We start from the raw sequence: 15198 nt of genomic DNA on the forward strand, positions 1-15198 counted from the left end.
CCACCTCTAAAACAGCAGTGGGGAAAACTTCACTACAAACACCCACACCTGCCCTGGCTGGGCCAGAGATGCCTGCTGATCCCTTGAGGATCCTGGGCTGGAAGGAATTCAGGAAGGGTTGTGCTCTTCACCCTGCACCCAGACACCCTCAAGAGCTCCAAGCCATGCTCTGTCACAAAAAACTCCCACCAACACCGTTTGTAGAAGACTCCTGCTGGCTATAAGCTTCACACTTTTCCAGTACTCAGCTGCTTGTGTGCAGGAATCGACAGACATTTTGTCCGCAAACTATACATGAATAATCCTGCAAGTGAGAGCAGGCATGCACTAATGCTCCCACAGAGTTTTCATACATATTGTTGTTTTTCTGTTTGTTTTTGGGGGAGGGGGTTTGTTTTGTTTTTAATTGCTCAATATACAGGTAGAAGCCATTCAGACAAAGCAAAGGCTTCACTCAGGGCAGCTTAATAAGAATCAGACTGCACTGTATTTGAGGAACTCACAGGTAAGATACAGGTAAACATACAAAACCACACCCTATATTTTTCAAAACTATAGGCTGGAAAAATCCACCAAGGGACTGCTGAATGTTCTGGACAGCAAGGATATGGAAGAGCTGATGTGAAATCATTAGTATATTAAAAGCAACAGTAAGTAACCTAATTCAAGAAAAAACTCTCCTCCCAGGCCAACCAGGCTTCCTCTACGCAAAGGAATTCCACAGACATAAGGATACCAGTGCCCTGGCGGAGTCAGAGATGACGAAGGTTGTAGTTTCCTTTTCCAGTAATACTTAGATTTAACTATATAAACTGTTCGCCTGGGACCAGACCCTATTTCACTGTTTATGCAAGAGACTTAGAATTAGATTTTAAAGGTGAAAGCACCCACTCCCAAACTGCAGGGAGTCCCTTCAATACAGATGCGTTTGCTATAGCAAACAGCTGCGCCGTTGCACTTCTCTCAATTTTTTTGCCCTGGCACCCTTGCGCTCACTGGCACCGTCAGAAAGAGCAGGGCACGGGAGGAGTTCAATCAGGCAAGAACGGCCTCAATCATCAACATTGCAAAAGGTAAGAGGTGTGCAATAGCAAAGCCTGCATGAGTTTTTCATGCTGTGATGAGTCTAGGTGAAGCAGGACTGGCACATGGGATGCAGAAGCATCCAGCCTCAGGGTAAAGCACTGCCCAGGACTTCAGCCCCAAATTTGTCATCTGGGGAGTGAATCGCAATCAGCTACACGCTGCGGGAGAGAACCCATGTGCAGGGTGCTGCACTGAAGCACAAAGGCAACCCCAGCCCCAAAGGGCTTGCCACCAGAAGCATACAAGAAAACTAAGAGGCACACAGATTGGTCAGAAAGCAGCACAGCTAGTGTGATAAAGAGTGAAATGCTGCAAAGCATGCACAGGACGGGTTTAAGGAAAAGTTTGGAGGGGGATGAAGATGACAATTTTGAAAAGAAACAAGGTGGGATGAGATGTTAAAAACACTAACCCACAATGGAGCATCTGTCAGACAAAGTCCTTTAAAAAGAAGCAGCATTGTAAAAGTTTCAGTTCCAATAAAGAAACCAAAATGTTAGATGGGTCTATCACTCCTTAGCATGGCTGTGATTCTTTCAAAGCCATTTTCACAGAGCTACAGCTCTTACTGATTTTTTTTTGAGACAAAAATGAAAAAGCCATTCAGAGCAGCCTGAAACCTACCTCCTGCAGTATTTTCCCAGTTATTTTCCTTGACTAGCGCCTTTCCTGGCCCTAATCCATGGACCACAGCACATGAAAGGCAACTGTGAGCCTGGCACCAGGTGTGTGAATTCCTCTGCAGCAGCCTGCTCATGGGAGATGGCGCGAGCTCTTGCTACACAGCAACTGAAATAAGGTAGAGCGCTGGTGCGGGGAGAGCAGTGGCAAGGCTGCTCACTGGAGCCAAATTTATAAAAATACAGGAGCTGCCTAGCTCCTCTCAGTTTCAAAGGACTTTGGCACTTTCATCCATATTCAAAGAAAGCTGGCCCTTGGTTCGTATTATTGCAAACTGCCTAAAAAATTGCCTTTAAAATAATTATACTGCACAATGGCCTTTGTGGAAAAGCTGCTGTTTCATCCTATTGTCTTTCATCTCCACACCAGCAACCCAGACTAGAGGAACCTGTCACTTCCTTAGTTAATCCAGAATATGCCGGCAGTCTCAGAGGCACTGCAAGCGGGATCTTTTTGGGGCAGGGACAGCCCTCAGTTCTGGACTGGCACAATGCAAGACTGCAGGGCTGTGGCCCAGGAGAGGGCTTCACAGACACCATCACCATGCAAACCCCAGTATCCCTGCTATTGTGCCACGAGGCCCCTTTGTGCTTAGCACTAGGCACAAGCGCACCAGAACTGCTTATGATTTTCCCAAAAAGGCATGGGGTTTACAACTCTGCCATTTTGGCAAACTTCACCAGTGATAATTCAGTATAAAATCATGTGGATGGACCAAGCAACCCAGGTTGACCAGGACAGACCTGGAATAGTGGTATTGTCCTGAAAAAGTCTCAGGGATGGTATTCTCTATCAGATTTGAGAGCACCATTTTTCCTCTCTCATCCAAAATCACACCTTTAGGAACAAACCTTAGCACACAACTAGATTGCAGGAGGCAGAGAAGCCCTAAATCTTGCAGAGTGTCATTAAAGAACACATATTCTAAATGATATTGCCCCACTCTTCCTAAAAACTTTTCCACTTTAAGATAACAATTTCTTCCCTAAAAACTGAGTGAGAAAGCAATCGCAAAAGGTTAGTGCCCCAAGCTGAATAACTAATATCACTGCATCAGGGACACAGCCCAACCACACTGAACAAACTGGGTTCTCAATAACATCTGTTCTTTGTAGATAACATTGCTGTGACACTGGTCTTGCTGCTATTTCAGTCTTGATTTCCACTATAAAGTTCATCCAGAGTCATCAATACAATCTCTACTTGCCCTGTAGCAAAACTGTTAACAGCAACTCATTAACACAGTCCTGATCTGAAGGTACAGCTAATTGTAAACTCCTCGCTCTTGTGGATTTTTTTAGTGGTATTGCTGATTTCACCAATTTCTTTCTGGGCTCCACCTGAAGATAACAAGAATGGTAAAGTGCATGAGATATGAGATGGGAGATGTTAACATAGTAGGCACTGGAAGAGCAAAGTTCATGAAAATGTCACCTTCAAAATTATTATAATGGATTTCTGGAAGTCAGAAAAACAAAACTGGACTAAAGAAGATATTACACAAGACACAGTCATTTGCCTGTAAATGCCGTGGTTGTTGGACACACAAGGCGCAGCAATACCCAATGGTAGAAAGAAGTTGGAAGCAGTGGAGTGGAAAAATTGCATTTGCTAGATTGTGCTTTCCTACAAGGCAACCCAGAGAAAATGGAAACAGCCATGTAGGTAAGACGGAAGAGCAGGGCAGGACGAGGAACGCTTAGCTCAGCCAGTAGGTTAATGGAGAGCCAGCACCCCCATGCAATGTCGGCTCCAGTGACAGTCACAGCAGGTTGGAGCCTTGGCAGTAAGAGCCACAGAGTTACTCTTACTGCCAAGAGTAACTTGTCACTCACAGCCCTTTAATGAGAACAAGGTGCAGAATCAGATTAGATACCCATGAATAGCTCTTGGGACCTGCAGCTCAGCATGAAGTCAAACCTTTATATTTTTTAAGAACCCAAGGCTAACAAGAAGTGGGCATTTTGGAGGACTTGGATCCCATCTGTTGTGATATTAATGACAGTGCAAACCCCAGAACCAATGTCACATGCAGAATGGGGAGGGATTTTCTTGGGCTCCCAGCCTGGGCTTTGACTTGCCAGGCCAAAAAGCAATCTCTTGGACTTATTTTCTGGGATTTATTCTCTAGTTATGTTCTGCTGTGGGATCTCACCTACTGCCCCTCACAGGCCTGTCAGAAACATGCCATCCCCTCACAGCCATGCTAAATGTCACATTATACTGGCCAGACTTGGCGGCCCTCCTCCGAGACCCCAGCACAAACAAAACCAACTTAACGCAAAGACATGGTTCTGTCCCCGACGTGGCTGGCTGCACGGCTTGCCGTAACCACACATGCTCTCAGATTACACGAAGCCAAGTTCTTCCCCTTCTTATCTCCAACCTCTGGGGAATAAGAAGGGAAAGAAAAATCTGTAACATGAGGATTTCTAACCTCCAGTGCCGAGGGACAGGGCAAGGGTGGACGTCTGGTTTTATGTGCACAAAGGGAACACGCTCCCTCACCTGCACACCTCTGGCACAGACTATTCCCACTGCACATGATCAAATTAACAGTATCAGGCCAAATTCATGGCCCAGCTTTAAGAAATGTTGATGTGACTCTTTCCTGATGTAATTTTGCTGTAAGTGGGGAAATCAGTTTTCTTTTCAGGCTCATTTATAAACCACTGCCTTACGCATACAAAGCAAGACTTGCTTTCCTCCACTGAAGAAAACACATGCTGGCCTATTACTGCAGGATGCCAGCCAAGAGGTGGGTGGATGCCCTAATTATTTTATTTTTTAAAAAATAAGAAAGAAAAATAGTTATTTATCATAAAGAGGAAGCCCTAAACCCCTAGGGGACAGGCTCTGGGTGCCCAATACACACTCTAGATTCACAAATTAGCTCAGCCCTCAGGTGTATGCAGGGTTTCTGAGGAAGAAAGAGCAGTGGTCTCACCCAGTCACTTCCCAGATGTCCACTGTCATTAACGACAGATGGGATCCAAGTCCTCCAAAATGCCCACTTCTGTGCTGTGAGCTCTACCTCCCAGGGACACACTTCAGTACCAAACACACTTGAGTGTAAGACACAGCACAGGAACAACACACGTGAAGAAGCATCCACACACTTTGCAAAGAAACATAAGATGGCTCATTAAGCTTTCAGACTAACAAGCCCCATGATATCCCTCGTTAGCAACCCCATGCACACACTGCGCTACTGCTACATGAAGGGCAGCTCCAGTAACACCATCACTTGTTTACTAAGAGAACAATTCTGCTATTGACTCACACCTGCCCATGACAGTGAGACCACAGGAGGAGCAGGGAGATGTTCAGATGACACTGGCCATTCAAACTGGGCAGCAAAACGCCTGGCACTGGCCGGAGCCTTTGAGCAGCTGCTGAGGACTGGCCCTACCACCTCAAACAGAAAGGCTTTCACTGACATTAATGAGCTGCTGAAAATAATGCCATCACACAGCTATGAGATGGCATGCAGCCTTTCTGTTTGAGGACCAGCAGGCTGAACAGAGCAGGCACTGAGGAAGAGGAACGCTGGTTTATTTAAATTGTTGTGAAGTGAAATGTCATGAACCTGGTGTGAGTTGAGTATGGTGAGGCAGGGTAGATGAGGTTTATCCAAGTGACAAAGAGTGACACTCCTGCTTCACAGTGATGGTTAGGAGGACCCCAAACAGATCAATGTGACAATACTGGAGTGTACACAGAAAACATGCCTCCAACTTGCTTGCCTCTGTGCGCCTGGTCTGAGCTTCTGAAGTGTCAGCCCCAGGGCTGCCAGCAGACTAGAGCAGATCCAGAGCATTCGGTCGCTCAGTGGACCTGGAGTCCTTCCCAAGCATGTGCCCTGAAAAAGCACCAAGTCCTGTTAAATAACTGTCCTCTCTGATATCCACTTCCTTCATAAATACACACTCTGCCAATGGCTCCTTTCAAGGGGAAGAGAGCTCCCAGCAGACAAACAGCAAAGGTATTAATCTCAGGAGTGAGACATGAGCAGTTTCCCTTCTGTGTGCTCCAGCTAAGGGCTCCAGAGCACTAGCTCCAGCTGTGTCACAGAAACCATCTACGCAGAACCAGGACTGCAAGCGCAGCTGCCGGGAGCCGAGAGATCATTTCAGACAGCATCTCTCTTGCTGTCGTGATGACACACTCTTGCTCATCTCGGTACTGTGCAATCACAGCAGCAAGGCTTTGCTGCAGGGCAGCTGCATCACTTGGAGTTTAATCCTCGCTGCCTTGATTCAGCCAGTGCACTGCCTACGAAACAGGGCAGATACCAGCTCCTGAAGTCTGTGATGCTTCTTCCATTACAGTCTGGTCCCAGCTGGCATCAGGTCCTCTGAGCAGCAGATGCCTCTAAGAATCAATAGAACCCTAAAATCCATAAACCTCCCTGACATTTTTTACAGCAGGCCTTGGGCAAAGGGAAATTACCAATACTGCTCATCTACATTTCCAGGACTTCACACAACTTAATACTCAATGCAGAGACTGAGGAGAGCTTTAAACTACAAAGAAAGCACAACCAAGGGGACAGTGTAGGTAGGACAGGGAGACAGCACATGCCTTTATGACTCATATTTCACCTGAATATATAATTTATGTAGTGTGTAATTTATTTGAAAATAAAAGTGGATGTAAAACTGCAGGATCTAAAGAGACTTCATGTGTGTACGGATCACAGCAAGAATGAGCTCAGTGTGGCAGGCAGGATTAGAATCGTTCTCACACTGAGGAAATAGCCAGGAGACATTACAAAAGGCTGAAAGCAAAGTGACTCGCCTGGGAAATAATCTTAAAAATAACTGCAATACAAACTAAAGCAGTAAAAGGCCTGGCCTGCACTCACGTGTATTCACACAGCTCCAAGCATGGGGTCTGCAAGGAAAAACGAAAGTCACTGGAGCTCAGAACACATCTGTACCGCCGTGAGCTTTGCCTTATAGAAAGCAGAAGGAAGATGATAAGCCCTTAGAGCCTCTTTTCCCACAAGCTAACTGACTGGATCTTTTTTTTCCCTCTCTTGCTTCTGCACTGAGAATGTCCAGAGGTCAGTGGGACGGGCTCGCTCCCCATGGCCAATCTCCAGGAGCTAGCACTCATGATTCTGCAGTTTATTTGCTCAGCCTGGGCTCCCAGCTCCTGGTTCCGCTGCCAGGAGTCATTCAGGGAGAACGGCACCAGCTGCCCGGGGTGGGGTCAGGCAGAGACAGGCCATCCCAGCTCCATACACACACCCTGGACACACTTGATAACAAGCTTCAAAACAAACAGGGCACTCCCAAAGTTCCCAGGAAGAGCAAAGAGCTGAGCTGAACAAAGCTGGCAGGCAAGTACCTCAGCGCTCCTGCTCCTTGGCTCCCAGCAGTCACGCAGTACAGCCACCGCAGCGGCACACAGGGACAGGTCAGCCACCGTGCTGCTCCTCTCTCCCCATCAGCTAACTTCAGGGTGAGCACTTCAGTCCTGGCACCTGCTGTTAGTGCTGTCAGCTAGTGCCACTGTGCAGGAAATCAGACCAAATTGAGGAGGGAGTGAAAAAATTGAGTTAACTTCTATTAAGGGCTTCCCACCTCTGACTGACTTACAACCACACTGGCTCACACCCCCCAGAGTCCTGAGCTAGCGTGAACCGCAGCCCAAGATCCTCCAGCACGCTGCACTTCCGAGCGTTAGCCCTGAGCCTCCCTTAGCCCTCACTGCCGTGGCGTGGCACCAGCCTGACGCAATCTGAAGGCTGCACAGCTGCATCCAGAGTGGCTTCCGCCGCCTCGAGCATCCCTGCACTGTGCTGTCCTGCACAGCATAGCTACATCCCTCTTCTAAAGCTGAACTTCAGCCTCAACTTCTCTTTTTTTCTTTTGACTTCAGGAGTGGACAATTGTACTAAAGCCAGAAACTAAACAATTCTCCTCCTCCTCTTGGCATTACACCCTTGCAGATGCTTGTGCAGAGTTTTACTTCCTCTCCAGCTCTTGGCCAACACTTAGCCAGGCTTTGCTCATAAGCGAGCCAGTCCCTGCAGCCCTCCAGTGTGCTGCTCTTCTCCCAGCCACCTCCAGCACGTGGCTGCTGTGGTGCTGCTACGGGTACCAGCCACACGGGCAGGGGCTGGGAGTGACAGACCAAGGCAAGGCACAGCAGCCTAGAGCTGAACGTTAGCAAGCCCTAACAGATTTCAATTAATGCACTGGAAATACACTCACACAAGAGAGAAGAAATTAAGAATATTAACACATTCAGCTCTCAAACCAGAAAGGACCCTTACTTGAGTTGCGAGTGACAGAAGATCTCTTTCACTTTCTGCAGCCCAGCTCCTACAGGTTGCATTGCACATACAAACCCTTCCCCTCGGCACACTCAGTGCCACCCTTCACTATTCGTTTTAAACCATGTTTCTGGGATACCAAGTGATGGATGAACAGCAGCACATATACTGATGAGGAGCACGTGTTCTGGGATCTGATCCCAGTTTCTCTGATGCACCACACACAAATCTAGCTCCTGAACACCCTTGTGGGAACAAGATGACAGCAAACCTCTTCACAGCTCCAGGGACAATTCTCTGGGAGAAAAGGAATGTGTAACAGCAGACAAATATTTCTTCTTGCGCTTCGAGGCTAACCACACTGTAGACATACACACACACAGACAAAATCCAGCCCATACGGGAATTATTCCAGTACGGTATGAATCAACTTGCATACGCTTCACAAAAATATGAAGTCCCACAATGTATTAGAGATGCCACATGTTTCTTTCACGAGTATTAGAGGATTATTCTGTGTGGTTTCACTGTCTTGGGGAAATCTCTGCCTTAGGCAAGAAGTAGACAAAGGCTTAGTTTTGGTCAGGCAAGAAAGCTGTGCAGGTAAGAAAGAAGGTGCCCTCCAGTTCATGCTCTGCTATCCAGGAAAAAAGTAACACAGAAGCCACTTGAATTGGAAGAGAAAGAACGGGAGAGGAACCCTCTTGGCTTAGCAGGGGAAGTGCTTGAAGTACTAAAGACAGAGCAGAGCTCTCCAGGCTTGGCTTCAGCACATACGAGCAGTAGCTGCAGCATGGTTATAGGAACCACCACTGTGGGCAGTGGGGTGTCCCAAAACTGCTAGGGAAGCCCCTAATTTAAAACTAATTTGGCAAAGCTTTAAAGATACACAGCAGGGACCCAACCTGGCCTGGCATAGTGAGCAACCAGCTGGCTGAGCATGGAATATTCCCCTGGATTTCCAAGATGTCCATTTTATTGGGTATTTAATGAACAGCAACTTAGACTGAAACAGAAGGTGGGCAATATGGGCTCTAGAACACATTGAACTCCACCAGCTGCTTCTCTCTCTAGACCCGCCTTTCCTCAACTTTTGCAGGGAACTGTCATAACCCCCTTACATTTATTGCTAGAACAATCAAACAAAGAATGGCATCAGTGTGAAGCCAGTATAATTTTTGAGAGTGTTAAGCAGTTGTAAGAGATTCCTTGACTTTGGAGACTAAAAGCATCCAGGGACTGGGTTTCTCCTTCATTCCGAGGGCAGCAACATTTTCACCTCTGCAACTGTGAGCCGCCTTTTGTAACGTCCCAGCAGGCTGCAACCCATCAGCTGAGCAAGTGTCACAAGCATCTCTGGGGGTTAAAAGAAAGTTGTTCCTACTTTGTTAGCATCAGCAAGGATCAGGCCACAAGATCTGTCGCACATACACATTTGGCTAACATGCCCAAAACAGGCCTGCACAATTCACACACGAGCAGCAGGATTTTAGACTCATGCACAAGTAGCTGAGCAGTTTGTGGAAATTCAAGGAACAAAAATCCCTGTGCAGGAAACGCTTTCTTGTCCTTTTCATAAACTGCAGATTGCTACTCATACTGAGAGCGCTGAACATCTCCCCTGCCCTAACGACAATTTTATCCATTTGGGGCATAAATAATTGAAAAGAGACATCAGTAGCAGCAGGAGGCAGATTCTGTGCCCAGCTCTCCAGCAGTACCGTTTCACCATGCAGTCCATGTGCTGACCTCCTTTTACAGCCCTTTTCCAAGAAGCCAAGCAGACAAAGAAGGGACCTCCCCACCCCCAACCCCCCCAAACAAAAAAGAAGTCAGAGTGCCCAGGATGGACTTCCCTCCCCAGCCCAGAATAGCCCATCTGTGCGACACAGGGGCCTCCTGCAGTAGGACTGTTTAGACAGATGCACAGCAGAAGGACAGGCAGGGCTGAACCTCCTGACCTGCTGCAGTCCCACCCAGCTTCTGACACACTGTTCTGAGCACTGAGCTTTTGCCCAGTTTGGAGGGCAAGGGACCAACACGGTCTTTTGAAACGGGCCAAAAAAATTAACGAACTGTACAAAGCTTTTTACAGAGAAGTTAAAGCTTCCACTCCTATGCTACAGATGGCCAAGATACACTGGACATCAGAAAAACAAGTAGGGAGGTGCTGCTTTAAGAGTGTTTCCAGTATTTACCTCCAGATTCTGTGACTAATTTGCTACTCCCTTTCTGGCAGGCGCATCTTGGTAGCCAGGATGCAAGACCAGGGTTGGAAGAGACATTAACATGAGGAGTCAAAGAGAAACAGCCTCACCCATGGCGATCTATGACACAGTGAGAGACTATCCAGCTGTGGTAGAACATCCCACTCGCCAGCTGCAAACATAATTTTGCTTTCTCCTAGAAAAAAAAACACCCTCACCACAACCACCCTGCCTTAATTGATACAGAGCATGACAGACAGCACAGGAACAGAGATCCATATTGCCTCTCCCAATGACTCAAATAATCACAACTATAAAATAATTGGTTTAACTCTGAGAAAATAAAAAAAAAGTCAGTGGTACTCTCTTTACTTTCCAGGTTCCATGTTCTTCTGCACAAGCATAGGCACAAAAAAGAATTTCCCCCTAGTCACAGGATTTCAGGGACTGTTAATTTAAGGAAAAAGTTAGATGAAAGTTGACAATGTTGTAAACATACAAGGCAGGTACGAATCCTCCAAGCTGCCCCAGCACAGACTTGAGGGGATCCTGTAAAGAAGACCTGGTCTTCGTTGTACAGTTGTACAAGGGAACCTGTCACTCACATGATACTTTTCATCACATATTTCACAAAACTCAGCTAATCGATCTTCACCACATAGGTATCTACACACAAATAGAGAGTCACATTAAGGTCATTCTCAACCAGCTCAAGACACAGGAATCTCCAGCTCTTCCTCCTCTTAATCTGCTCTTTGTCATCAGCAGCTGCCTGCACTGGAGTAGTCATCAGTATGTCAAGGGCAACATCCAGCTAGAAATACCTCGGGTACCGCTGCATAATGCAGAGCATAGCCTTTTCAGGGGGTTACACGTCTTGTAAGTCTCCATCTGGGCTATTTCTCCATAAGCACAATAGAGAAAATGAGAAGGGGGTTCAGCACACATTAACAGGAAATTGGGGGATTTCCATCAGCCAATGCCCTTTGGTAGGTGAGGCTAGGGTTGAAGGCTGACCTTAAAATGATGCTCTGTGTTAGCACTGTAGCCATTTTCGATAGAAGACATGTCTGCCCTTGTAGTATCTACTGTTCCAGGAACAATGGAAATCTCTGCTTCTTTCTTTTTTGTCGAAGAAGAAAGTAAAGGAGTAGGAATATAAATTTCTAAGACACAAAACCCAGATTCTCAAAAACTGAGACACAAATGTAATTAATTCAGGAGTTCTCAATGCCTAGAATTGCACCGAAACCATTTATCCAGCCAGACTACCTTTTGCATAGCATCTTCTCTATACACAGCACCCCCCCAATATATATTTTTACTGACAAGCAGACCACTTCAAAATATGCTGAAGTAGAAAAAAAGGACCAAACTGAATGCAAAAAGCACAGCCCTGTAATTTCAAACCCACTGAAAGAACTGGATCCACCAGATAGTCTCTACTCCCACACCCAAACAACTTTGCAAGTTGATGGGGCGGGGAGAGATCAACTTGGGAAGGAGAGGTTCCCATCCTCCTGCTTTAAAAAGAAACAATGACTTCAAAGAACATTAGAGACACGGGCCTGAGTGAGCAGGAGCCAGTTTTAGAGACACGGCAAGGTAACACCCCAAACACACGCCAACAACACGAGCTAAGAGGCATGTTCTGCAGGAGTGTGCCAGGACACTCCAGTTTAGCTAGGTATTTGGGAGGTTTCACCTGTACTCCTCCCACAGCAACACCTCGGGCTTTGGCAGAGCGTCTGTCCGCTGCATTTGCCCTGTTTCCTTCTCAAGTCAATACTCTTTCGACAAATTGCTAGGTTTCCCTTGCACGGGGCCTACTCTTCTGCACCTGGGACACTAGTCATCACTTCATTTGCCTACCCAGCTTCACCACGAGAATCCCTCTTAGCGCTCCAGCGGTAAATGAATTGTTAGGAGGGAAACCATCCCTCTTTGTGAGGTGCTGAACTAAGGTATAGAGACTGAGGAGTTTGGTCTCACCAGGCAACATGCTGTAGAGCTTCAGATCAGAAACTGATTTCCTCCAGTCCAGGGTCTTAAACCACAACCCTTCCCCTTGGAAAGCTGGATGCTCTGCCCATGGAGACCAGTATCAAACCTCCACTGACTTCAATAGCACATAAGTTCAGTACCAAGTACACTGATTAAGAGGTCATTCCTTAGAAATTAGAGATGTGGGGAATCTACCATTATTTTCTCTTCAGAAATGGTAGCAATTGGGAGTCCAACCTGCAAATCAGGGTCCCCTGGATCCAGACAATGCATCAGCCCTGACTGGGGGGAAGATGAGGGAAGATGCAGGCACATTCCTTGACACCACACTGTTCCACTTTTTGGACTCCACAAGTTGTCAATATTATTAAGATTTTACTAAAGGCTACCCTACTTACATACAATCTGTTGTACTGCCCTCTCAGAAGCTCACTTCATTCCCCAACTATTTATAAAAAATAGCTTTTATAATAAATTTTGATAATTTGTGTTTTTGTATGTTCACTTTAATTTTAACAGGTTGCTTTGTACTCACAGCTTGGTTCCCCTCCACCATCCACAAGTAACATGGCTGGCATAAATTCATCATGAACCGTGCCCTGTCATGCAAGACCCACGCTGCACTCTCAGCATAAGATACGTGGATACACATGCAACACTTGCGGATTTAAGGAAGGGCCTCCTTTGCCCCAGTGGAACACCACACTCTCCTGCAGACACAAACTCTTTGGGGTACAGACTCCAGCCCACTTTTGCCTATGCAGTGTGACAAGGACCTTCAGGAATTATGATAATATCTACAACAGACTACTCTGATCTCTACCTCGCTTCTTCCCCTGGGGAATGAGCAGAAAGATGCCTCATACATAACCTGCCTCTCTCTTTATTTAAAAACAAATGAACTAAAGAACCGTACGGGGAGGGGGGGGTGTCACAAAGCTCCTCTCCAGTTCACTGCTTACAAGTTTTCTAAAATGTCAGAACACATTCTGGATTGTTTCTCTCCAGAAATAAAACAAGAATTAACAGCAATACTCACAAATAACTGCAAAATACTAGCAAATCTCTAAGTAGCTTGGGAAAAATGCACCTGATGACCCCATTATCCTACTGCCCCTGGATTTACTTTGTTCCTCTCATCAGTGCAATCAGCAGCTCACAAAAATGCCCAGGTGTCTTTTCTCAGTGCCCAAATCTGCATTATATAGGGAAAGACCATCTCCTGCAGTGCCCAAGCTGCTACAAAACTAGTTTGCTTCTCTGTGGTCCAGAAAGCCAGTACCACCACCTCGGCAAGCAAGATGTTTGCTGCATAAGGAATTAGAGCCCCAAAGAAAGAAAGATGGGACCCAAAGGCAAGTGCAAGCCAAGCTGGGAGTGGGTGGACTTCTTCCTTCTACAGGGACCCACTGCACTGCCCATCACCTCCATCCCTAACTTTGTGAGGCAGAAAAGCTCTTCCATATACAGCAGACATTGCCTACACCGTGACAATGTGTGCTAAGGAACACGTGGGGCTCTGCTGATAACCCCTTACCCAGACATGGAAGCTCAGAAGACAAGGATTCCTCTTCCCATCAAACACCCTAAACCCCTTCAAATACCAAACAGTGAACAAAAAAACCCTGTCGATGTCATCGGATTGCATCACACACACCCCCCCCCTCCAGGACTCAAAGGCACATCTCCAAACAGCTATTTGCTTTGCAAAGCAAAACAGATGTTCCCTAACGCCCAAATCCTGGCCGCCTGCGAGGTGGTGATCTGCTACACCAAGGAGTGGCAGGACTGGGTCTGCGCCTGCATCTGTGCTGCGGAGACGGGGGGACGTGCGCCTAATGCTGAAAGACCCGCGCTGCCTTTCTCCATCCCAACTGACTCGACACACCCAAAGGCACCGAAAGAAAAAGAACCCAACCCAAAACCCGGAGAGGTGAAAGAGGCAAAACGCCTATTTCCCAGATGAATGCCGCTAAAAAAGGGCCAGCACACCGAGCCCCGGGCTGAAACGCGGCTATGCCCAGGTAGCAGGACACCACCTCACTGCGGCAGCAACACGGGGGAGCTCCTGCGGAGCAGGGCCGGGGCTGCAGCCGGCCGTGCCGAGCCGTGCGCGGCGGGGGAGCCCACGTACCTGCTTCTCCTCTGCTGGGCAGATCGGCGAGGGCGGGATGCCCGCGGCGGGAGCCGGCGGCGGGGAGAAAAAAGAAGAGAGAGTGAGGCGGGAGGGATGCGCCGGGCCGCGGGGCGGAGCGGCCGCGCGTCCCCGCCGCCTCACCTGGGTTGACCAGCTTGCTCTTGTATCGCATGCCGGTGCTCATGGTGCCGGTGCCGGCCCTGCCTTCCCGGGAGCCGACAACAGCGCCGTGACTCTGCGTGGGTGCGTGTGTGTGTGGGTGTGTGTGTGAGCGTGTGTGCGCGGCGAGGCCGCCCCAGCGCCGCCGCGGAGGGGGCCGGGGCCGGCCCGGGGCGGCCAATCCCGGGAGCCCGCCCCGCCCCGGCCCCGCCCCGGCGCGTGAGAGCGGGGCGCGGGGGCCGGCGGCGTGACCCCGCGCCACGCACCGGCCGAGCCCCCGGGCGAGCGCCGCCAGGGCCAGGGCCACGGGCAATGCCCCTGGAACCGCCCAGGATCATGGCGCTGCACACCGCCGCGCCGAGGCTTAACCAGCGGAGAGGGAAGCACTCGCTCCTCTCGAGCAGAAACACAACGCCCAGCAGGAGGAATACGCCACTAACAAAAAACTAAACACAAATGGAATAAATAGGAAATGCGTTCCCAGATTTAGCATCTCAAAATACAGTGGGAAGGCCTGAATCATACAGTACCCGTACTGTGCAAAGTAGGCATGTGTGCTCTGTTCCCATTAAACCGCTTTAAAGAGGTGATATGGAAAGTCATTTTAGGTAAAAGCTGTCAGTACAACTTTTTAAGGA

At 48.0% G+C, this 15198-nt stretch overlaps 1 protein-coding gene across 2 annotated transcripts in view; it reads right to left on the reverse strand.

Moving 5' to 3' along the window:
* SEPTIN5 (septin 5) overlaps positions 1–14585 on the reverse strand; it is a gene marked incomplete at both ends in the record, with an annotated part of 44146 nt that extends 29561 nt beyond the window's left edge. Inside the window, 2 exons of one of the 2 annotated variants that reach the window (XM_082007865.1) lie at positions 14399–14409; positions 14543–14585. In XM_082007865.1, coding sequence (XP_081863991.1) covers positions 14399–14409; positions 14543–14585 — 54 coding nt within the window. Of the gene's footprint in view, positions 1–14398; positions 14410–14531 lie in introns of both variants that reach the window. The other variant, XM_082007866.1, reaches the window with a different exon arrangement.
* Positions 14586–15198: the final 613 nt, after the last annotated feature.

This window comes from Phaethon aethereus (genome assembly GCF_964289735.1).
Source record: "Phaethon aethereus genome assembly, chromosome: 17".
NCBI lineage: Eukaryota > Metazoa > Chordata > Aves > Phaethontiformes > Phaethontidae > Phaethon > Phaethon aethereus.